We start from the raw sequence: 26,157 nt of genomic DNA, 5'->3' as shown, positions 1-26,157 counted from the left end.
TTGCGGGCTGAAACAGAGTTTACTGAATTAGATTTTTCTATTTACAACTGAGATCACATCTACATACTATTTTGATAGTCTACATGGGTACATTATTTCCAACAAGCTTAAGACTTACCATGAATGGGCTCATTCATACAAAAACACACTCACACTACTTCTTTTAAAACAGTAGTGCATACATTATACTCCTCCTATAAAGCCAGCTTTGATTAAAAACCACTAGTTTCAAAGCTTAGTCTCTGATTTTGAAGATGAACTAAGATATACACCGTATGATCCTATTTTAGTCATCTATTTCTTTTTCCTTGTTCTGGCTGACTCTTCATGCCCCTAAGATTTTAAGTACGATGGTGAACGTTCTAATTTTCAGAACCAATTGCGTGTCATGTAGTGTGGTAGAATTAAAGGAGGACATGAGCCTGCTTGAATCGGTGTGACTGGGATGAATCGGTGTGACTGGGCTTCAGTTAGGCTGGCATAGCAGTTGAGAGAGCTTAGATGATCTATTTTAGTCATTTTGTACAGCTGCTATCTTATTGGACTACAGTAAATATTTTTTAAAAGGACACTGATGAGGAGCACCATCTGGTGTTAACCTTAACCAGATAGCTGGTTTCCTCCTCCTCCCCCCAAAAACCTCTGGCCAAGAGTTCTCCACCGTGAAGACTGAAAGGACCTGGTGACATTTCGGCATCAGTCCTGTTACCACTTGGAGGTAACAGAAGCAGGCTCGTGTCCTCCTTTAATTCTACCACACTACATGACGCGCAATTGGTTCTGAAAATTAGAACGTTCACCATCGTACTTAAAATCTTAGGGGCATGAAGAGTCAGCCAGAACAAGGAAAAAGAAAGTCGCAGGTAGGTAGGTAAGTAGGTGGGCACATGAAAAGCCAAACTGCTCTGTCCAACACCAGTGTACACGTGTTTTAATAACTAAATGAACTCTGGACGCCAACAGCAGCAGACCTGCTCAATTCACCTTCCAAATCAGAACAAGACCAAAAAGCTCAGGCTTGAGTTGTCAACTATGCATAGGTTCCGCCAGTGATGAGGAGCTCGTAAGCAGGATCTCTACTCCTTCTGCACAACACGATGCAGGCACACAGCATGCCCAGCAGCTGTTGAAAGAAAACAACAATGGGGAAGGAAGGCTGAAAACCCTCTCATGGCAGGTGTGTATTTCTTTGTTGGTAAAAGAGCTGTTTCAAAGTTCAATGACTTCAAATCATCAAAAAGGCAGTAGCAACAGTGATAGAAGAAATTTCTTATGAGTACATTATTTTTTAAGGAACTAAGTCCTAAGCTTCAGCTTCCTTCCCAGGAACTCTTCATAAAGCCAGCAGGGAACCAAGTCTCTCTTATTTTGTATCCCCACTACTAGTCTAGCGAGTGCTGTCCAAAAGAACTTTCTGCAGCAATGGAAACATACCACATATGCACTGTCATGTGGCCTTATGTGGCTACTGAGCACCTGAAACATAGTTACTGCAACTAAGGAGTTGCACTTTTAATTTTATTTAAATTAATTTAAATGTAGACACGTGGTTAGTGGCTACCATTCTGGACAGCAAAGGCCTGGGGAGTAGAATGAGCAAGAATGTGTGTGTTTAATGGTGGTCTTTTCAGGCCTTTTGGTTTTTGGAAAACAAAATTCAGTATGTGAATAGCCCTATGGTGGAAAACCAATTCTGATGCCAAAAAAAATGTAGTTGGAAGGTTTTTGTTTCCTTCACATTTACTATTTTTGAAATCCACGGTTCTGTGTATTATATACATATTACTTTTGAAAGGTCACTCTTCCTTCATCATTTTATTTTAATAAGTCCTAATCCTTCTGTGGTGGCATACTGGAATAGTAATAAAGTCATGCCATGTTATTTTGGATAAGCAAAAGGATTAAGCTGGATTAAAGAGAAAATGATTCTAGAATTTTTGACCTACCTTCTCACAAAATGTAATTTTTTTGTGAGATAATTTGCTGTTCTAACTTCTCATTGATGAGGAAAAGCCTCAGTTATTTGATTTTAAAAGACAGGGTCCTCTGTACATATGGGGGTCAATCTAATTTCCGCAAAATATACCCAATCCATAAACAGACTCTCAAAGTTTGAAGTAGAAGATTAACCACTACTAAGACACATATACACATAAAGATGTCCTCAATCTGAATTCTCCATGGTATAAAGTCACCCACTCCCATTTCTACCCTCACGTTAACCTATATTCTGCCCATTCGGGATATATATTTCCTGCTCAAATCCATCAGTTTCACTATTTCACCATTTGCTGAGTGCTTACTAGTGCAAAGCACCTTAAAAACACTTAAGAGGTGAATATTATTTAAAGTTTACTAAACAATTTAAGTCAATTCTAGACCGATGAAGTACCTAATTCCTAGAGAAATACATTTCTGTTCTCTGTACATCAAAACATTGTTAGAACAGCTATAAACTCAAATGCAATTATGTTCTCAGGCAATGTTAAATTGAGCAATAAAAATGCTAAGCTCAGAAATGACTGATTTGCTAGGGGAAAAATATCTCTCTTCCCAGCCCCACGTCCCCACATTCCTTTCAATTGGTTAACTTCTATTAGAGGAGTCAGCATTCTCAAAATGAGGTCTGAAATAAGTACTTCTTTCCCAATTTGTTTATTTCAATGAAATCAACTTGTATTGATTTTAAAACAATTAAATAAACTTGATAAAATTCTACTCATGCTTGGGAATCAGTCTGCTTAAGAACATTAAGCTCTACACAATAATTTCTTATTCTCACCATTAAGTATTACAGGCTCATTTCCAAAGGCCTGCTATACTGAAATTCCATTGATTTTTGAAATATTCCAACAACAGACTTGGAAACATTACACAAATATTTTATCTCCAACATTATTTCTTGCAATGAAATACTCTCTTGCAATATTCAAGGCATGAGAATTAAACTTCACTTAGCCCAAATATAACACCCAGGAACTGCAAAAATTGCAAAAAATGACAAGTGGTGATTAAAAAAACTGACTGGCAAAGTAAAATGTTCTATGATATACCATGTTGCTGGTGGTATGGGGAAATAGGCATTCTTATACAAAAATAAGAACTTTTGCACATTAGAAACACTCTTTTCTGAGAAAAAATTGGAAATACCTATCAAAATTCATTCATACATTCTGATAATATAATTTCATGGTTATAAATTTTTGCTATAAACAGCCCATTAATGTTGATTAAAATATGCCTATAAAATGGAATACTATGCAGACATGAAATTAAAAAGGCAGATCTATATCCAAAATACACTAATTTGTTTTTAAGAAGGTACAAAAGGTTGCAAACTATATGAGTTCATTTATGTAACATTTTGCAATGTTGGCCAGGGTGTGAGGGGAAGGAGAAGCAAGTTACTCATTTTAATGAATAACTGGTAATTGAGGAGGAGGAGGAAAGGGCAGCCTCCACCGGCTTCACATGCGGCATAGAGACCAGAAAAAAAGCAACATGGCCTTGGGAAACAGTTCTCTATGAAGTCTGCTCTTGATCATTCTATCTTGAGGACATGCCAACTTCATGAGACCCCAAAGTAAAGACTTCGAACATTTTCCCCGTATTGCCTTTGTAGAGAGACAGCCCTACTCACAGCAGATACTCAGGAGCTTAACAAATCAAACCCTAGATTTTTGTCAATTATTAAGACCAGACTCTTCAAATATATAATTCATAATTGATCATGAGTTAAGAGAGTGGCTACTCTCAAAGAAGTGAACTATCCTGCTAATTAATAAGGGGTACATCAAAATTTTTAAAACCTCATTCTTTTATATTCAAAAGTCCTGTTATAACAATTAACTGGTATTTTTCAGGTTTTTCTTTCTTGGTCACTTTGGTCCTACCCAAATCTAGATTATTTAATGGACTAGAGCAAGAGTCACCAAACATTTTCTTAAAGGGCCATATCATAAATATTTTAGGCTTTCCAAACCAAGACAAAAATCAATCTCTATTTGTAACTACTCAACTCTGCCATCTTACCTCTGTATTTTATCCGCTAAAGTGTCAATTAACTGTCAGGTTTCCTGACAAAATTTAGGAATTTAATCTTCTGAAAATCTTATACTTGTAATTGGAGGCAGAGTACAAACAGAGGCAGGGGTCTCTAGAGTTGACACTCTCTGTGTGATGGTCATGCCATACTATCCTTGCTCACTCTAAATTTTGTGGCTAAACAAAGAGCGCCAAGACTGGAGAATCTCCAACCATCCTCTCCAGCTCTAAATTTCTATATTAGGATCAGTGTACAAGCACAAAAGCTCACTGATCTTTCAGTTATTTCTGCCTTTGTTCAGGTTTTCCACACCCAGGGCACCAATCTATCAGATTTTGAATACCAAAAGCTTAGAATGTTTACAGGTACTCTTAAAAACAATTAGGGAAAATGATTAATTCAGATAAATTTTCTCCCCTTAAAACCCAAGTTTTTAAAATTTTCAAAACCACTAGGTTTTGAGTCTGTGAAAGCTCTGAATCCCTAAACTTAAGCAGCCTTGCTGAACTGAAAAAATCAAGCTTTATCAGCTTTTACTTAAGTCAGGGTGACTTAAGTATAAAACACAAATGGCAGTCATATTTAAATTAAGAGACTAGTTAAAATATTTATTGGCCCCTATTGAAAAATATTTAATAAAGAAATAGCTGGCAGGCTAAGCCACTTAACTAGATGAGGGACATAGTTAAAGTGATTATTTTTATCAGTCTTCTATATACATGTTGCATATTTCATGACCACAAGTACCATACAGTTCCAAAGCTTTTTTGCTGCATGCTAATACATGTGGCTTTATTACTGAACATAAAATCATTAAGAATGCACAGTTCAGAATTCTATTTGGGAAAAGAGACCTTCCTCATATTTCATTATTTTTAGCTAAATGAATGTGTTTGCATAAATAATCAAAATATGAAATAAATCCCTGCTGATCATCAGATTACTGCTATGCAGAGATGCAAAGTAAATGCTTAGAAGGGCAAAAGACCATGGCAAATAAAGAGGTAGGCTTTTTAATTAATCATTTCAGGGCTGTCTGAATATCAGCAAAGTAAACAATCATCCTTTTGCCATTTTAAAAGGCCTTTCCCATTAAATACACTAGCTTCTGTTCAAATATACAAAGAGCAAGCAATCCAAGCAAGTTACATTTAAATTAGCAATTACAATGGTTTTATTTAACAAATAAAAGTTATCTACATTTTTCTTTTTTTTAAAAAAAATTTTTTTTGGTAGAAATAGAGTCTTATGGCCGGGCGCGGTGGCTCACACTTGTAATCCCAGCACTTTGGGAGGCCGAGACGGGCGGATCACGAGGTCAGGAGACCGAGACCATCTTGGCTAACACTGTGAAACCCCGTTTCTACTAAAAATAACATAAAATTAGCCGGGCGTGTTGGTGGGCGCCTGTAGTCCCAGCTACTCGGGAGGCTGAGGCAGGAGAATGGCGTGAACCCAGGAGGCGGAGCTTGCAGTGAGCTAAGATCGCACCACTGCACTCCAACCTGGGGGACACAGCGAGACTCCCTCTCAAAAAAAAAAAAAAAGAAAAAGAAATGGAGTCTTATTGCCCAGGCTGGTCTCAAACTCCTAACCTCATGGGATCCTACTGTGTCGGTCTCCCAAAGTGCTGGGATTACAGGTGTAACCCATCACACCTGGCTCTTTTAGCTCTTGAAATAGGTTTCAGGCTTAAGAAAGTATAAGCTGAAGCTGGGCGCAGTGGCTCACGCCTATAATCCCAGCACTTTGGGAGGCCAAGGCAGGTGGATCACCTGACGTCAGGAGTTCAAGATCAACCTTGCCAACATGGCAAAAACCTGTCTCTACTAAAAATACAAAAATTAGCTGGGCATGGTAGTGGGAACCTGTAATCCCAGCTACTTGGGAAGCTGAGGCAGAAGAATCGCTGGAACCCGGGAGCCAGAGGTTGCAGTGAGCTGAGATCACACCATTGCACTCTAGCCTGGGCAACAAAAGCAAAACTCTGTCTCGGAAAAAAAAAAAAAGAAAAGAAAGCATAAGCTGGGTGCAGTGGCTCACGCCTGTAAATCCCAGCACTTTAGGAGGCCAAGACAGGAGGACTGCTGCTTGAGGCCAGGAGTTTGAGACCAGCCTGGGCAACATAATGAGACCCCATTTCTGAAAGAAAAAAAAAAAAAATTAAAAATTAGTCCGGTGTGGTGGCCCGTGCTTGTAGTTCCAGCTACTGGAGAGGCTGAAGCAGAAGGATCGCTTAAGCCCAAGAGCTCAAAGTTACAGTGAGCTATTATCATGTCACTGCACTCAAGCCTGGGTGACAGAGTGAGACCTTGCCTCTATTTTTAAAAGTTGCTGTGTTTAGTGCCAGAGACCAGTGCTGTAGTACCAGTTCTTGATTTAGGTATATGAATATATAAAACCTGTGAGGACAGAAAAACAAGAACTAGAGGGAGAACTAGCATACAAAAAAACTGAATAAAGCTTTGTATTCCCAAACTGAAAGAAAGAAGTATAATTTTTAAAAATTTTGTGACATTCTATTAAAATATCTTCCAAGAATACACTAAGACAACAGTTCGTTTATGTTTTGAACAGGTCACTCACTAATCAAGAAAGACAGTAAGATGAAGAGTTCCCTCAACACATGGTCCCTCCCGATCCAGATTTCTGGTTTCTTTAGACCATTCCGCGTCTAGGTGTATAGACAAGAAATGGAAGACATGGGAAATGGGAGGCCAGTACCTCAGTCACTTCGACATTACCTACATACACAAAGATTCACTGTGATGGGGATTAAAACCATTCAGGGCTGACAACAGAGAACCAACTCACTTTGATAGAACTCCTTGGCAAGCTGTGCTTACCTGAATAGCTGCAAATGCCAGTGCAGCCCAGATCACATGCATCATGATTTCTTGTAGCTTCTTCACAACTAGAGCCTCACACCCCTGTAACAAACAGTCATCCTCGTTAGAAGTGTTCTTTAAAAGTTAAAGCTGCAGATTCACAGGCCACTACCCACTGACAGAAAGGGAAATGACAGAAACTGAAAGAGGGGAAAAAAAGATTCCATGATTGGTATAATTTACAGACATGTAATTAAAACAAAGACAATGCATTTTATAATAATTTACAGTAAAACAATATGACATTAAAGACAAGCAAGATGGCAGAAAAGAAGTCCCAGATGGTGATAAGACATGGTGAAAAACAGGTTAATCAGGCTAGACTCAAGTCGTGGCCAAGAGACTCACCTCAGCATAGAGGTCAGAAGGGTGGGCCAGGCTGCCATTACAATTGCTGGCAGTCTCTCTGCAGCAGCTAAGAGGGACACTCTGGTTTTTGGTTTCTTTGAACCAATCTGTATTTTCCCAGTCTGAGTAGTTGTGAATTCCACAACAATGCAGCTAAAGGAGAAGAGAATAGGTATTATTCCTCACAAAACCCAAATACCTGAAGTTCCATGTACTACAGAGCTTTAAAATAAGCTACTCTAGACCAGTGATGTCCGATATAACTTTCTATAATAATGGAAAGTCTGCATGATCCAATATAGTAGCCACTAGCCACATGAAGCTCTACTGAGCACATAAATTGTGGCCAGTGTGACTAGAAAACTGCATTTTAAATTTTAATGTAAACAGCCAGACATGGCTGGTGGCTCCAGAACCTCCATATGAAAAATACATTGCCAGGCCGGGCGCAGTGGCTCACGCCTGTAATCCCAGCACTTTGGGAGGCCGAGATGGGCAGGTCGCCTGAGGTCAGGAGTTCAAGACCAGCCTGACCAACACAGTGAAACCCCGTCTCTACTAAAAATACAAAATTAGCTGGGCGTGGTGGCATATGCCTGTAATCCCTGCTACTCAGGAGGCTGAGGCAGGAGAATCACTTGAACCCGGGAGGTGGAGGTTGCAGCGAGCCAAGATCGCGCCATTGCACTCCAGCCTGGGCAACAAGAGTGAAATTTCGCCATCTCAAAAAAAAAAAAAGAAAAGAAAAGTACATTGCCTATAAGGGGTAGTTTCTAACCAAGTAAAATCTTCATGTCTTACATGTTAAATATCTGGTTCCAAGTTAAATATTATTTCCAATGACAAAGTATTTAAAATATCTTGTCTTAAAAATTTTGAGATTTGCTTTAAGATAATGAAGCAAAAAGTAAGTAGGGGCAATAAAACTGACGAAAAGTTGATATTACTGAGGCAGGGTTGGGGTGCAAACATCTATTCTACTATTCTTTCTACCTTCGTGTGTATCAAACTGTCCATAACAACTTTTTTTTTGACAGTTTGTCTGTTGCCTTTTCTGATCTTGTTTTCTAAAGGTATATATAGACCTCCCACCTCCCCTGGAGTCAATCTGGACTCCCACCTTTCCTGTGACACATACCTCTCTCTTGCATCATCACCCCTTTGGCTAAGTACTTTGGGAGAGTACAGACTGGGGTCAGGGAAAGGGAATTCAGATGAAAAAAAAAAGTTCAAGATGTTTCTCATCTGGCTAGGTGATGAAATAAACTTCTCAAGGGTGAAGGTTGGGGAAAAATATTGGTCACATCAGGATAGCCATGGATGTGAAGGGACATGGCTAATTTACACAGAAATAGCAGTTAGTTTAATGTTGACCCAATAGTGATTGGTCCTCAAAAACAAATCTGCCTCAAGAAAGCTCACCTGTCTCTGTACATAATCAATAGCCCGGCTAGCAGCATCAGGGTTGGTTCCATTGTAGGTCTTATACACTTTGTGAATGCTGCGATCAACCTCATTTTCCACCTGAATCAGAACAAAGAATTCAGTCCCTCAAAAATATTAGTAAAAGTAACATTAGTCAAGGCTCCTACTAAAATACTTAAATGAAATGTTTGCAAGTTGCCAGATCTCTATGAATTTCTTGTAAAGTTTTCTCCCTTCCTGCCTTCATCTTCATATAGATATAGATGAAGGCAGGAGGGAGAAAAGTGACAGGTAAAAATTCAGACACATACCACATAGATTCAAGCATTCAAAGAGAGGATTGCGTGCAAAATGACAGGCTAACAATGTATTCAAAAGGGAGAAAAGTTGAGGCTTGGGATAGATGTCCTAAATTATAAATGGACGCCTTCCTTTTACAAATAAGTTTCTCAGAAGACTACTCATTTTCCTTTCCTAAAGGAGGTGAAACAAAATAACTCTGAAGCTCCTGTAAGATACTTTTAGGACAAACGCCAACATTATTTCCATTTTATTTATTCAATGTTTAGAGTTGGCTAAAGGTGCAAAAGTAATCAGAAGGTTTAAAAAAATCAGTCCTTAGAAGTGGCACTTTATGAAAAAGCTACTGTTCAATGTATTGCAAAAAGGAGACAGGAAACAAGCTTCATAGCTTATTGCTGCCAATTACTAAAATGGCAAGCAAGTATCATTTAGTAAAGTTTGCTTGTACCAGATCCTCCTTACCCCTTGGAGGACTGGACTTATCTGGTAATTACAACAGTAATATAATAAGTCCATAAAATTGATAACCAGATCATAGGTAGGGACATAAGCAATTGCATTTTTTTTTTTAGCACAGCTTTACAGTACCTTACATATCAATGATGTGAAAATTAACTTGGCATATTATGCCCTTGACTCAAAACCATTAAGTTACAATGAGAATGAGTCTATTATGTCTTTACCATGCCTCTAAAATTATACCCATATTAATTAATTTAAAGCAGCCTGTTTAGCCTTAAGTAGTACTAGAGGTAGGCAGCAAAATCAGGCAAAATAGAAGGGAAGGAACGGTGAAATGATTAAAAAGAATGAAGGTCAAGAAAGGAGTGCTGGCACCAGCTGCCTTGGTGTTCTAAGTTGGCAAGACCCCTTGTTCCTCAGGACAGGGGTGGAAGGTGGGATCACAACTCACAACATCTTTTTCTATGTTCAGGACCAAAGCATTTTTTAAAGAGACAATGGAAAACAAAATCCTGAGTTTGGTTCTTCTAAAGCAGAAATCAGAAAATTATGCCTCCCCTCATATAGGCAATCTGTGTGTTAAGGAAATCTGAACAAACTTCTCAGCTAATTATTCATTTGCAGCTATAAATACCTATAATCAAGAACAATACATATATAATACTCTGCTATATTAAATGAGGTGAGGAGTCTTGACATGTAAATATTTGCCAATTAACTTTAGATATTTGAAATACAGATTAAACAAGTAAGGCAAAAGAAAATGTTTACTCTGATAAAATGAATATGTTCTATTTTACTTGAAACACTTACACCACCTTTTAAGGCATTATGTGAATTACAGTAGACAACATACCTTTGCTCTGTAAACATATCCCAAAACCGCTACAACAACTTCTGTGACAAAAACCAAGAGCAGGATGATGACAAACTGTAAGAAAACATTGTTTAAAATTATATACAAATGAAAAAATAACTTTAAATACACTCGATTTAAAGTTATCAGAAATAATTGCTAGAAGTTTAAATGCTAACTCTGTTCCAACTATAAGAGCCAAGGAGTCTTATGTTCAAGAAGACAGTAGCGTAGACTAAATACTCCTGCGTGCTCTCACAACACATCTTACCGTGGCAAGTCCACAGCGACTTTCCCGGATTGTGGCACAGCAGCCAATTAGCCCAATGATGAAAAGCAGGGCTCCTACAGCTATGATCACTACAGCGGGGATGAGCGTGTACACATCTTCAAAGAAGTGGTCATAGTCGTCATAAGTGATGAAGACATAGGCTCCCACATAGCATAAAATGCCAGCTGCCCCCTGCAGAAAACAAAGTCAGTACTGGTCTCTAAGCACTGCTGGTAAAAATTTCCTATTATTGCTTAGTATGGTATAATTTAATGAGAGTTACCGTAACTGTTACAGACTTTTCAGTAAAGCTGAAAAGTCTTCTATGATTCCTTATTAAGAGCATTTCTATACTAAAGTTAAAAAGTTATCCACACTTCACCTACTTTTCAAGAACTGATGGTTCAGCTAGAACCAAGAAACCATAACCAAAAAATAACAATGATGATGACACACACCTACACATCCCTAAAGGCTTACTGTAGCTCAATTCCACATCCAATACGGATCAGGATGGTGGTAGGGGGGTCCTTGCTCACCGCAGTTGCCCTCAGTAAGTGGGGAAATTTGGTAGAAATGACAGAGCTTGGATTTGAACTCGGGCAATCTGACTCCAGAATCTGCACTTCTAATCTCTATCTACCCCACCTCAAGGAAAAGAAAATATACCAACTAGTAAGCATGATACCCACTCCACTTCCAAAAATCTTGCTGTCCTAGAGACAGCGAAATGGCAAAGCTAGAGGGCTGTCATTAAAGAACATTGCAAGCCCTCTATTAATTCTTTAGAATGGTGGTTCTCAAACTTTCAAGTGAATAGGAATTGCCTGGGGATCTGAATAACATGCAGATTGATTCAGGAGGTCTGAGGAGGAGCCTGAGAGTCTGCATTTCTAACAAATTTCCAGGTGATGCTGGTACAGCTTCTTCTTGGAGCGCGCTCTGAGTAACAAGGTATTAAAGACCTAAAGGGAAAGTGAACACACAAAGACAAGCGATAGGTGTGTCTTATTTCAGCCGCTGCTCCAGGCATCATTCTCCAGCTGCAGAGTCTTACTTTCTCCGCTATTGTCAATTTTGCTATCTTTGGGTACCAGCTCTGTGCTGACAGCCCAATGCCACTGGCTCATATGCAAACAAGCAAATGCAGTGTCAGAGTAAGTGTTAAAACATTTGGTTATCATTTGGATAACAATGAGTTATCATTTGTAGAGTACTTTTAAACTTTCACAAGAAGTATTTCATCATCCTTTAAAATTTAACATATAAATCATCTTCAAACTAGAAACAGCTGCCACGGTGATACTGGAAATATCATTAACTTCTCTGAACCTGAAAACCCAGATCATTTAAGTTTATGAAATTCAGTAAGCTTGGGGATCATCAGTATATTTTTTTACACTAGGCCATAAGGATCACTGTCAGATGAGGAAGAAAAAGACTCCATTTATGTAAATTTGGGAAAGTAACTTGATTTTTTAAAATGTAACATGAACTTTTTAAAGTGAGAAGACAACTAGAATAATGAAGGCAATTTTTAAAAACATTGTTTTAAAACTCTCTTCCTCTGGCTTCCAAGAGGCCCCACTGCTGGTTTTCTTCCTACTTCCCCAGGTGCTCACTTTTTCATTCTCTTCACAGACTCTGAGATGTTAGTGATCTCCAGAGTTCTGTCTTTGGCCTTATTCTTTAGTCATTCTCTAGGCTTTCCATGGGCTACAGCAGCTATGGCTTCATTAGTCATTGTAGCTCACTACCTGAGCTATCATCTCAGACCTACACATTTCCATCTGCGAGTTCCAGAGACATGCCATCCTCAACCTGTCTCAAACCCTTTCTGCCTTCCTGCCCAGCCCATCTAATCTTCCCTTACATTCCTATCATAGCAAAAGGTACCAGACATCTAATTTTTCTGGTCAAACATCTGAGGATTAACTTTCCTTGCCCCACCTCTATAACCCATAAATCACAAAACTTCAAGTTTACTTCCAAAACATTATTCGAATACCTCAACTCCTCTTCAACACCATTGCAGTGCTTCTGTCTTAATTTGGGACTTATCTTATCCCCCTAAATCTTACTTATTGACTCTCCTTGCATCTTAATACATTCTTTATACTACCAGGGTTAAATTTATTAAAAATACAAACCAGATCAAGCCATAGCCTTACTTAAAATCAGGATGAGGCAAGTGAGTCCCCGATGAACCAAGCTGTTCCTCCTTTTCAGCCTCAGATCTCATTACCCCTTGTGAAATATGAACAATATAGAACTGTTACACCCAAATGGACCACATATTCTCTCACTTCTTTCCCTCTGCTGCTCTCTCTAGAATGCTCTCTTCAAATGCCTAGGAACTCCTTGTCGCTCATTAAGATGAAGCTTACATGTTACCTCTTCCTTTTGGAAGCCATTCTTGACCATTTCAGGCTGGATTAACTGCCCTTGGTGGACACAAACATCTCCCAGTGCATGGTTCTAACAGAATATTTATCAAAACGGTTGCAATTATAGCTATACCTGTCTCAACACACCTTGAGAGCACAAATTGTACCCATCTGTCCTTCACCCTTGTATCATCTAGAACAGTGCTTGGCAGACAGCAGAGATCAGTTAAAATTTATTGAGTACACCTCATCTCACCCCTTTCCCTTGAAATCCCTCTCCCAACTCTATCATAAGCTTTGGTTTGTATTTGCGTTGGTTTGTATTTGTATTTGGTTTGTATCTGGTTTCTCTTCAGTTCAATGCTTATAGCTTTTAGTTCACTATTCAATTATTTGGCAACTTAATCCAGGTTGCTGAATTCTGATGGCCATTACATCTGGAATATACTAATGTATCATAAATATCTGTCATAAATATAAACGCTGTACTTACAGCAAACTGCCTGTTCAAAGGTTCTCGGAGTTCACTGACATATTTGCTTTGGGGCATGGTACTAGAGAATGAAGGTGAGCACAAAAGTGGGGAGTGGGGAAGAAGACAAATAGCTTAATTTAACTTAATTTTATTTTATTTATTTTCTTTTTTTTGAGATGGACTCTCGCTCAGTCACCCAGGCTGGAGTGCAGTGGCGCGATCTCGGCTCACTGCAGGCTCTGTCTCCCAGGTTCATGCCATTCTCCTGCCTCAGCCTCCCGAGTAGCTGGGATTACAGGCGCCCGCCACTACGCCCGGCTAATTTTTTGTATTTTTAGTAGAGATGGGGTTTCACCATGTTAGCCAGGATGGTCTCGATGTCCTGACCTCGTGATCCGCCCGTCTCGGCCTCCCAAAGTGCTGGGATTACAGGCGTGAGCCATCGCGCCTGGCCAGAAATAGCTTAATTTTAATTTGGGTGCATTTATTACAGAAGTATGTCAACTACTTAACACTCTTCCCAAATACCCCTTTTTATTGACTTGTGTGATATATATTCATACACATGTACACATACACATTTTGCTAACGTAAATAGTATCAGTCCTCACGCTAAATTAGAAGCGATCCGAAGTGTAAATTAATCAAATTTTGTCATTTGTTTTTACTAGACATTTCTCTATCCTTTAATGTTGTAGCTTTTTTTTACTCAAAAAGGCAGTATTTATTTCTTAAAAGGCTTGAGTTAAAATGAATTCCATTTCTGAGCTTTCGGTACACCTACTGAAACTTCACTAGTTTTAGCCTATGTAAATTCGAATGAAAATAAGAGAAAACTGGAGGCCATATGTACTTAACAATCAACCTGAAGCATAGTTCACTGAAGAACTACTTGCATTTTAGATATAAATTGATGAGTTTTCAATCTAAAGAGGTTCCTATGAGACTCACACTTAGTGCTGCTTGGAGATGGGCCAAGGGAAATGTTTCCTCTGCTGCCACTGCCACTCCTCCCTAAAAGAGGCACTCATCTGAAACTGAGACTACAAGAAAGCAGAAAAACCAGCAACAGAGACAACCAGATGCACAACAAATGCAATGGAGGGCTGTGGGGAGATGCCATTTGTAAAGCTGCCTCTTCTTTTCTCATAGACTCTACAACAGTTTTTTTTCCCAGGCTGCAACCAGTCAACATCCAAGTCACACAACAAGATGAGAACATAACAAAGCTCTATTTGGCAAAATATAGTGAAAGGAACTTACTAGTTGCACACACCAAAGAGGAAACTGCACGGATTGCTGATATGAAACTATACACATCAAATTGCTTATAAATAGACGATGTGTTTCCTAAATTGAAAACAGCTTCAAATTTTGCTTTTACTGAAATCTGTACATGGTGCTTGTATCTTATGCTGTATAATAAACAATTATGAAATGACACTGGTTACTTTGAAAATATAGAAGAGGTATCCCAGTAGCGGCTGAAGACCTAAAAACAGCCAAAAGTAATTGTTGTAATGATATCCAACCATCAATATGAAGAACACCCAAAAGAACATGGGAAACAGTATAGTAAATGGAAGAGAGGTTCTAAGAAATTCCTAACTAGTATGCATAGGGACTTTGTCGTCCCTCAGATTTTTAATGCAGAAATTGTGGCTATCAGAAAAGCTATATAAAAGGTGAGCTTAAATTCTTTTGAAAGGCCATGATGGGATTGAGATCTATCAAAGGATCTGAGCTTTGCCAATAAAGCAGCTGCAAAGGAGGGGGGTGGGGAGGAGGGAGGTACAACAGAAAAGGAGATGAAATGTAGAACTTGGAAGCAGCTGAACTGCTTTAGTCACCACTGAGAAAATCTGAGCCTGTAAGGAGGATTTGTGCCAGGACAGTATACTAAAAATATTCATCCTTTTTACAAAGAAGTGAAAGGAAATTTAGGCAAAAGGCTGAGGTCTGAAATTACAGAAAGAATAATTTTTAAAAAACCATTCTTATCTTTTAATAAGCCTACACTCTAAATAAAGTCACAACATTTTAAAACTTTAGGAGAGCCAGTGCTTTTCCACTAAGCTGTTTCTCTAAAAAATAAAGCCATCTTGTTATAAAATTTTGCAAGTGTATGAGTTCCAAAAGTATGATACTTCATTTTATGCTTTTACCCTTCCTCTACATATGCACAAATGTGAAATATCTTAAAGAGATTTCATTCTTATATGAGATTGCTTTTTCCATAGCTCAGAAACTAGTTTTTGGGGAGGTAATTTTCAAATATTCTATGAAAGAGACAAGTAGATAAAATGTTAAAATCTGGGCCAGGCGCAGTAGCTCACACCTGTAATCCCAGCACTTTGGGAGGCCAAGGCCGGCAGATCATGTGAGGTCGGGAGTTCAAGACCAGCCTGACCAACATGCAGAAACCCCGTCTCTACTAAAAATACAAAATTAGCCAGGCGTGGTGGCACATGCCTGTAATCTCAGCTACTCAGGAAGGCTGAGGCAGGAAAATCGCTTGAACCCGGGAGGCAGAGGTTGCAGTGAGCCGAGATTGCGCCACCACACTCCAGCCTGGGCAACAAGAGCAAAACTCGGTCTCAAAAAAAAAAAAAAAAAAAAAAAGTTAAAATCTGTAAAACTATTAAATTCCTTCATTTTCATCAACCACGGTGTAACTTGCCATTGGAATGTGGCAATATTAAAAATGAAATGGATGTGCTACAAGTGGGGAGATAAAGTAGTTCTGTTGCCAAAATTATACCTACATGGAGATTTAGAAATACGAAGGCGAAAGCATCCCACAGGACATTTTGGGTGAAGCTGAAGCAAAGAATAGAAGTGATTTTCTTGCAGTGGTATGTAGTAGCCATTGATGATGATTCACGTCTAGAACTGGCAAGAATCAAGACAATGTAAAGACAGGCACCATCTGGACTTTATTCACCTAAAAGCACAGTGCCTGACAAATTCTTGCTTGCCTGTGTGAACTGCTCCTTCAGTGATTTTTGCCAAAGAATCAATTAGTAAAGTGAAGTGACTGGAGTGTTGAGAGAAAGGAAAAAAAGTCAAGAAGTAAGACTGAGCAAAAAATGCTGTACTCTAGACTTTGTAAGAAAGCAGGTTTTAAAAGCAGAGGGAAAAAATCGGCAGGAATCCATCTTATGCATATATCTTTTTAACATTTAATCCAGAGTTTCCTGTACTGTCATATTATTTTTCATATACCTCTTTTCTATCCTGGGAAGAATCATTGGTAATTCCTTACAGTGGATTTCTGAAAGCTTCCCCAAACTCCACCCTTATGCCATTACAAGTGTCTTAAAATCATCTTAAATCCACGAGGTCAGGAGATCGAGACCACGGTGAAACCCCGTCTCTACTAAAAATACAAAAAATTAGCCGGGCGTGGTGGCTCGTGCCTGTAGTCCCAGCTACTTGGAGAGGCTGAGGCAGGAGAATGGCGTGAACCCGGGAGACGGAGCTTGCAGTGAGCCGAGATTGCGCCACTGCACTCCAGCCTGGGCGACAGAGCGAGACTCCGTCTCACAAAAACAAACAAACAAACAAACAAACAAAAAACATCTTAAGTCGTTTAGCATTCTACTTGCCATAATGTATATTCTCTAATTCAACCATGCTTTCTTTCACCTCTGACTTAATCTGATAGAATAGTTTACGTCACTAAATACAACCACTTCTTATGTAAGTCCACTACCTGAATATATCATTTACTCTCCTACCAACTCTCAAGGAAAAAAGGCCATTCCAAAGACTCCAAATTCTCTTTCAGAAATTAAAGCTACTCTTACGAAGAATTTCTGAAGCTATTAAATAATATCATTTTCTACCTAACAAACTGATCAACAATAAAGTTAAGGAATATTCAAATATGTGTGAGGGTGCAGAGAGAAGGGCCCTCAGATGGGCAGGAGCACAAACTAATAGAGAATCATCTTTTTGGAAACAATCTGGCAATACATATCTGCCTCAGCACTGATGCCTTTATACCTACTTATTCCACTTCCAGGAATCTATCCTTAAGAAAGTTAGTCAGAAACACAGATTTGCGTAAAAGGTAATTCATCGAGATGTTGTAACGAAATTATGGCTGCAAAAATGAAAATGAGAAAGCCCTGGTATTCAGAGGTGTGTTTGCATTCGGCCCTGAAATATCTTCTTAAAGCATCATTTAATAATATGCTTGTGGTGTGATAGGGGAAAAAACACATATATCACATATTGGAAACAAACCAAAATGTTAATATTGGTTGTCTCTGGGTGGTAGAACTATGGGTGATATCAGTTTGCTTTTTAAAATACTTTTAGTGTCTTCTTTAAAATATATTACTTGCATAATTAGAATAATAGTTAAAATTATGTCTGAAATCGAGGCTTTAACGTTCTCTCACCAATGAATTCATCCCCGGATGTATCCTTAACCAACCAAAAACAGACACCTCTTCCATCCTAAATATTTTAGGCACCTCTGCCAATCTCTCCCACTTACCACTTTTCTCAGGTCTGTGTGGCTTTGACTCATCCTGTACATGTTTTCTGATTATCTAACACAATTCTTTCAATGTACATTATGTTCCTCTTCTCATAAATATTACTTTTCAAGGCAACAAGGTTTTTTTAAAGTCCTACTTAAATTGGGGTGTAAAGTTTTGTGTTTTTTTAACTCACCACTATACTAATGAGAAAATTCTATTTTTTTTTTTTTTTTTGAGACAGGGTCTTGCTATGTTGCCCAGGCTGGCCTCAGACTCCTTCACTCAGGGGATCCTCTCATCTCAGTCTTACTTGTAGCTAGGATTACAGGCATGTGCCACTACACCTGGCTAAGAGTTTAAAGTTCTGACAAGCCACTTTTGCCATCAACATCACTATTATTATTGCCATTATTCTTAAATAAGAAATATTTTAATCCTTTTTACTGCTATTACTCTGATGATATGCCAAAGGTCATGCTCCTCAATTCTGCCTTATTTTCACCTTTTCTCTATTTGGTTTTTCATAATCATTATTAAACCAGCTTAACAAAGTTGTTCTATTTAATCCAATATCTACTGGCTGAACAACTCAAAAGTTCAGGTGGCAAAGAAACTGGAGATTAACCAATTGCCATTGCCAAATTATTGTAACAGCATGGAAATTGGCTGTTTCCAGACGGTAGGGCTCCAGAGGTTATCTGATAAGCATGAAATTTAAATATGCATTTTCTTTGAGACCCTCTGTTACCCCACCCTACTCTAATTGTAAAAAGAGTCCATTACAACATCATAGGAGCTTGAGGTGCTTAAGCTGTGTAATGCTAGAGTTCATCCACGCTTGGGTTGTGTTTAATCAGTAGCAACAACAATGTAAGTTACAAAATGTCAACATTTATTCTAGAACCCCTTTAGTAGATTAAAAACAACATATAAATGCAGATAATTTTTCTTACCTATTAACTCTGCCTAACTACTAAAAGGAAGACAGTGAGGAGAAGGAAGAGGAAGAAGATATGTTAATATTTTTCAATAAAGACTTACTTGAGACCAGCCATGAGTAAGATTTCCGGGGGAAAGGTGCATGTAGAAATTTAATTCGATGAAAAGTCTACCCTTTCTCCCCATTAGCTGTCAGACTACAGGGACTGTGTTTACTCTATTTCTCAAAAAAAGGTCAATGGTAGATATTCAACACGCATTTACTCATGAATGATTCTTAGTACACCTGTTTGGTCTAAGTACAAACTTTATGGAATACATTTTCTGAAAAAAAATCAAACAAGCCTAACTTGAATTGGATCTTATGGAATAAAATTTAATAAATTATTTCAAAGCATGATAAATATCCTAGAAAGCTAATAACCCATTCCTTAAACTGCAACCAGAGAGAGCGCCCCTGCTGATTCCAAGTTCTAAATGATTACTCAGGGCCACAAGGCTCTTTGTCAGTGGACAGGTGACTAAGAATGTAGTAAGAGTGGAAACATTCATTTTCTTAACTGTTGAAGACAAACTAAGACACACACTTCCTATTATGTACTTGCTTCCTGACAAGTTAGATTTTCTTCTAGTGAATTGAAAACAAGTATGAAAAAGCAAAGTTAGCTGAAGGCGTGTCCCATGACATATTCTTTGTCAGAGCAGTCATTCACAATAGGAGAAATACAGCAAGTAGAGAAACAAATTCCAGGATATCAGATGCAGGTTCCGGTTTAAAAGTATCATATTACCACCTCAAATGTGTAGGACGTGCTGGAAAACACAAAGTATGTACAAGATTTGTGACAAGGGAGAACCACACTTAAAATACCTCATTATAAGGTTTTATTTTTTAAACAAAAGCATGACGGTATAAACCTCTTAGTAATTTGAATATACCAAGTATATTTTTTCCTTACAGCCTATAGCCTGTTCCTTCAGTTCTGAATCCCCCCAATCTCCCAATCTCTTCCAAATCACCCAAGTCAGCAACTTTTTTTATGGATCTTGGTCTGTCACCCAGGTTGGATCATTGGGCAACGGCTCACTGCAATCCGCCCCCGGTTCACCCTTCCCTGCGGGACTACAGGCGCCCGCCACCATGCCTGGCTAATTTTTTGTATTTTTAGTAGAGACGGGGTTTCACCGTGGTCTCGATCTCCTGACCTCGTGATCCGCCCGCCTCAGCCTCCCAAAGTGCTGGGATTACAAGCGTGAGCCACCGCACCCGGCCAGCAACTTCTTATACTCCAGATTTTTTTTTGCCAACATAAAGCACTACCCAATCACTTTATCACATCACCCTTTAATTCTCTGCATAACACATCACTCTGATCATTTTTCTTGTTTATTTTTGTGTGTCTTGCTTCACCGGAAAGTAAGTTCTATAAGAATAGGGATTTTTCACTGTTTTTTCATCATTTATCAACAATATAGCACAAAGTAGGTGCTCAAATATTAGTGTTATATTTGACAAATTTTCCTTATTTATATACATTCACAGACATAAGTGTGATAAGTTTTATTTATTTATTTTGAGATGGAGTCTCGCTCTGTTGCCCAGGCTGGAGTGCAGTGGCTTGATTTCCGCTCACTGCAAGCTCCGCCTCCCGGGTCCACGCCATGCTCCTGCCTCAGCCTCCCGAGTAGCTAGGACTACAGGCACCCGCCACCACATCTGGCTAATTTTTTGTATTTTTAGTAGAGATGGGGTTTCACCGTGTTAGTCAGGAGGGTGATCCGCCCGCCTTGGCCTCCCCAAAGTGCTGGGATTACAGGCATGAGCCACCACACCCGGCCGATAAGTTTTATTTTTAAAGGCAAGATAAGTTTTAAAGGTTACATATGGCTTTCAACTACAATTTATATGTATAAAGTATTTCATATGAATGAATGATGGTTAGTGAAGGTGCCACGTTCCAAAGCTATTTCTAAAGGCATTTATTTAAAAGGCATTTGACTTTTTTGTGGTACTTCCCCCCACTCTACAGGTGTCTCAGTTTTATACTATCACCTCTCAGATGAAAAACAACAACCTAAATAGATATTTAAGATTATAAATTCTATAAGCATGGATAAAGCTTTCTGTTCCAGTCCCTGTAATGCCTAAGATAAATATGAGCAAAATAAGTATTAGCCAATTAGCTTTTCTAATAGGGTTTAAAAAAAAAGTAAAGGTAATTTGTATAACATAGGACTTGATTAAAGAATCAATTAATTCACCAGAATAAAAACTTAATGGTAGGAAGAAGATTTAAACTTGTTTTAAACGAGCCCTCTTTGGTCAGATTAAATGACTTACCAAACTAAAAATCCTGTCTGACCTTGGTACAAAGGTACAGTTTACAGAATAGGCTAATGACTATTTAATACAATAGCCTTTGCTGGGCGCGGTGGCTCACGCCTGTAATCCTAGCACTTTGGGAGGCCGAGGCAGACGGATCACGAGGTCAGGAGTTCGAGACCAGCCTGGCCAATATGGTGAAACCCTGTCTCTATTTAAAAAATACAAAAATTAGCTGGGCATGGTGGCGCATGCCTGTAGTCCCAGCTACTCGGGAGGCTGAGGCAGGAAGATCGCTTGAACCCGGGAGACGGAGGCTGCAGTCAGAAAGATCATGCCACTGTACTCCAGCCTGGGCGACAGAGTAAGACTTTGTCTCAAAAAAAAAAAAAAAAAAAAAAAGCCTTTAAAATTTAGTCATTTACCTAAAACACTTCTAACCTTCTTCAATAAATCCTCATGGGTCCAGCATGAATACACTTATATTTAAAGCCTCATTATTCCATAAAAATAGAGATCCAAGTTGATCCAAGCTATACATCTTTTCACTTGTCCAAGATTATCTTTCAAGCTACAAATCCTAATATTCTAGAATTTGGTGAGAAACTGTCTTGGTCTGTTTTCTGTTGCTTAGAACAGAATACTTGAAACTGGGTAATTTAAGAAATTTTTTTACATACATGGAGGCTGGGAAGTTCAAGGTCAGGGGGTAGTATCTGGTCAGGGCCTTCTGCAGAGTCCTGAGGTGGCCCAGGACATCACACATGGTGAGGGGGCTGAGTATGCTGGCTCAGGTCTCTCTGCCTCTTCTTATAAAGCCACCAGTCCCATTCCCATGAAAACCCATTAATCCATTAATCCATGAATGGATTAATCCATTCACGAGGGTAGAACCCTCATGACCCAATCACCTCTTAAAGGCCCCACCTCTCAATACAGCCACGTTGGGGATTCAGTTTCAACATGAGTTTTAGAAAGGACAAACATTCTAACCATAGCAGGAGTTCCCTATTTCCATTAAGACAAATTTCAGGATTTTAGAAATGATTGTTTCTGCTTTTTGGTTTGTGCCTTTCCACAGTAACATTATTACAGCACTGTTCCAAACTATCTACACCAAATCAACAGTAATGATTTTAGCTGTCAGATAATTTACAGCCTGAGTATTTCAGGTATATATCTATCTCCATGTCACAGTTCAATGAACAAACTGCCAGCAGAATCAGGATATCAAGACATAAGAAAGTGTAGTTTAAAGGTCTTGCCAAAGCAATTAAACTTTGACCCTTGTTAACAATCAGCCATTACCATCTGACAGTGAAGAGCCAGTGCAACATAGTTTTTATTGCCTACAGTTCCCCAAGGGAACCTAGGTAAACATTTGATATGCTCTATGGAGAGTATGTTTATTCTTCCACTTATACATCATCTCAAGGCATTAAAAGGAGGGAGGGGCCAGTATATAAGAATACATTTATTAGAACTGAAGAATGCATTACAAACTCCCAGGAGGAACCTTTTAACATTTTTTAATGTACTTCCTCATAATGACTTAATTCAAAACAAAACAAAGTGTCATGTAAATTCTGGTACAGTTTCTAATTTTAGCAATGTCAAAATCAGCATGCTTTAGAGAAGTGATTCTAACAAGTTTCTTCTCTTTACAAATCTTCTGAAATCACACTTTGTCCTAACATCACAGTCTCTAGAGTATGGGACAACCTGGGTTTGAACGCAGGCTGTACCACACCTTGGGTGTGCTACTTTGGCTCAGTCAACCTTAATGTTCTCCTCTAAAATATACATAATATTCCCTGCTAGATGGGAAAGCTGCGAGGATACGCCATGTAAAGTGTTTAGCACAGTGCCTGGGGTATAGTAACTCAAATGTTAGTTGCCATTACCCACCATCATCAGATTCCCAGTTAGTCCATAAACTAATAATTTCTTGGGAGACACACCTAATTCTGTTTCCTCATTAGCTACATTGCATTGTGCCACATCTGCCCCCAGTGTATCTGCTTAACTTCCTTATCACAGCTAACAAAAACTTTACCCCCCTACTAACAAAGATAAAGCATATTTTTACTAAACATTACCACTTCAGTCTTGGCAATAACTCGCTATAAAAAGCACCACTGAAGTTCAAAATAACTTTCTTCACTGGAATAATGGTACATATATTTACCCAATATCCAAAGATTCGGAGGAGTCACTTAGAACTGACATTTTAGAGTAAATAAAAATCTAATTTAAAGAAAATGGTTACTGTATTTCCAATATTTTGTTACATGAACAATTCCAGTCCCTGAGCTTGAATAACCTAGAATTCACCTAATATTCTTCAAAATCAAATAGTTATGGCCATAAATTCACAAGGAACTGTAAAGAGTACAAAGCCACATCTTTACCTCTTAGGTAGCTTACTAGCTGACAACGTGTTTCTCATTTGGGGACCCCTGAAAATTATTTTTCCTTTTAAAAAAGCCTGTAACTCTTTAAAAAAAAATAAATAAAAAATAAGTGAGAACACACGATGCTTGGTTTTCTGTTCCTGCATCAGTTTGCTGAGGATGATGGCTTCCTGCTCCATCCATGTCCCTGTAAAGGACATGATCTCATTCTTTCCTGTGGCTGCGTGGTGTTCCATAGTGTATATGTGCCACATTTTCTTTGTGCAGTCTACCATTAATGGCCATTTGGGTTGGTTCCATGTTTTTGCTATTGTGAATGGTGCTGCAGTGAATATATGCATGCATGTGTCTTTATAATAGAATGATTTATATTCCTTTGGGTATGTACCCAGTAGTGGGATTGCTGGGTCGAATGGTAGGAGAACATCATATAATTTCTACATGCCAAGAAACAGTATTCTTCTTTTCATTTGTTTTCCAGTCATTTAGAAATGTAAGTACTATTCTGGGCTCTCAGGTTGTAGAAAAACAGGTAGCTAACCGTTTTGTGCTCTTGGGCCACAGATTGCTGACTCCTGATTTATAACGAGATGCTATGAGAGTTAATGACTTAATCATTGTAGAATACATTTCTCTTTGTGGAATAAAAAATGTTATGGATGCATAAGTAGCAGTAGGTATATAGATACGTATTAAATTAGCAATAGATGCCTTTATAATGGTCAGATTCACAAATCATGCCACATCTACAGAGGAGACTGATACGACTTTTGCTAATGGAACTGGTTCTGTATGTGCATTTCATTCTGCACAATAAACTCAAGAAACTGAAAAAATAAAATAAATAAGCCTGTAACTCAAATTAAAATATAAGAAACACTGCTCTAATTGGAAAAGAAGAAATCACGGAAATCCCAATGTCGCCTGGGTGTTTGCGAACAGGTACTACCTCCCAGTTAGGACTCTTCACACACAAATGCCCTGAAGGACTCTGGCAATACAAGTGTGTAGTAAGTGCTTTTTAATATATAACCATCCTTTTATGAGACAGCTGTCAGGATATGAAGTTTTATCCCTTGTTGGGGGGTCGGGAGAGGAGGAAAGGATTCTTTCCAGAACAGGTGTGTGTATGCGTGGGAGGGAGGAGCTGAATGGGGAGGAGGAAGAGGCACAGAGTATGGTTAACCGGAATGTTCAAGGAGTGCTCTGGCGACTGTGGACAGAGCAATCTGCCCAGGGCACTCAAGTGTTTAAGGAAATGACAAGTTCAGAGAGGCAAGGTGGTTTGGGACCAGACTGAGGACTTCAGCTGCAAGACCAGGGGAAGGAGTTGAACCTTATTCTACCGCCGAAGCTTGTTTTCCTTATTTTCAGATCAAGTGATGTGATAGAGGAAACGTTTTAAAAGATTTATCCAGGTGCAAAGTCCAGATGGGCTGGAGGGTGGAGAGACGGATAGGAACAACTTAGGTTACTATAAAAGTCCCTGGTGAGATAAGGATCCAAACTAAGATGACATAAACATTCCTTTCAACGGGGGTGTACCCCTTAAAAATTCATAAGCCACCTTTTATTGAAAGTGAACTCATCACTTTCAAAATCTTGTGACATCTCCACCATATATTTAACCAAGGGTTATAATCTCACAGTTTGGTCACCCCCATGACCAAAACAAAACAGACCGATGTTCTTGGTCAATGGATTATTTGGCTCCACGAGTTGAAACCCTTCATTTTCTGGGCTGGTGACAGCCAGCCGGTTCTCCACACACAAAGGGCGTTAAGTGGAACCCCCGCCCCGGCTCCGCGGCGTCCCCACTGATCTGCCCGCCTCGGGACGGCCACTCGTCTGCGGGGCCCGACAAAGAGCGCGGAACCTGAGCCTCCGGGGAAGATCCTATTTCGAGCCCGAGGTCCTGTTACAGTCTGCAATGAGCCCTCTCCGTCCAGCCGACGACTCCAGAGGGGAGACTGGGGCGCCTGGCACGGAGCCAGCCCGCGTGGGCCGAGCGCGGAGGCGCCAGCTGGAGGCCATGGAGTCCCTGAGGGCCTCCCCTCGCCGTCCCACGCGCCCGGGCTCCCGGCTTGGTCCGGCAGGGACCTCGCGAAGCGGCCTCAAACCCGGCCCTCCCCTCGCCTCAGCGGCCTGAGGGCCCGCGCGCGACCCCCGCACGCCCGCCCAGGCCCAAGCCCGGCCCTCACGGGCGCCTCCGCCACGGCCTCGCCCGGCCCCGCCGCCGGCCCTTCGCTCTGCCCGGCCCCGCTCACCCAGAAGATGAGGTTGAGAAAGACCAGCACGGTCTTGGAGGAGGTGATGCCGCACTGGCCCATGGCGCCGGTGGCCCGCGAAGGCCCGGCCCGGAAAGCGGGGCTGCGCTCACCGAGAGAGCGGCAATGGCGGCAGCGCCTCCTCGCTGGCAACTGCACGGCCTGCGCGGCGCTCCCCGCAGCCCCTGCGCCGTCGCGCAGCCCCGACCCCAGCAAGCGCCTCGCTCTTCCGCTCAGCCGCCGCAGTCCCCTCAGGGATCC

The 26,157-nt window shown here is 39.8% G+C and overlaps 1 protein-coding gene across 2 annotated transcripts; it reads right to left on the bottom strand.

The window, feature by feature from the left end:
• TSPAN3 (tetraspanin 3) lies at positions 1–26,157 on the bottom strand. 2 transcript variants are annotated; one of them, XM_032176128.2, is made up of 7 exons: positions 25,897–26,157; positions 10,599–10,790; positions 10,328–10,402; positions 8,704–8,805; positions 7,282–7,434; positions 6,892–6,975; positions 1–1,123 (listed from the first exon to the last, which is right to left on the bottom strand). In XM_032176128.2, exons 1-7 carry the CDS (start codon positions 25,957–25,959, stop codon positions 1,031–1,033), a joined length of 762 nt encoding a protein of 253 aa, XP_032032019.1. In that variant the 5' UTR covers positions 25,960–26,157; the 3' UTR covers positions 1–1,030. The 2 variants fall into 2 exon arrangements, with proteins under 2 accessions (XP_032032019.1, XP_032032020.1); XM_032176129.1 differs by lacking the exon at positions 25,897–26,157 and having other exon boundaries at positions 10,599–10,672; positions 10,705–10,768.

This window comes from Hylobates moloch, unplaced genomic scaffold, assembly GCF_009828535.3.
Source record: "Hylobates moloch isolate HMO894 unplaced genomic scaffold, HMol_V3 SCAFFOLD_14, whole genome shotgun sequence".
In the NCBI taxonomy this organism is placed as follows: Eukaryota; Metazoa; Chordata; class Mammalia; order Primates; family Hylobatidae; genus Hylobates; species Hylobates moloch.
The sequence above is the reverse complement of the archived record's forward strand: the minus strand, read 5'-3'. Positions and strand labels throughout refer to the sequence as shown.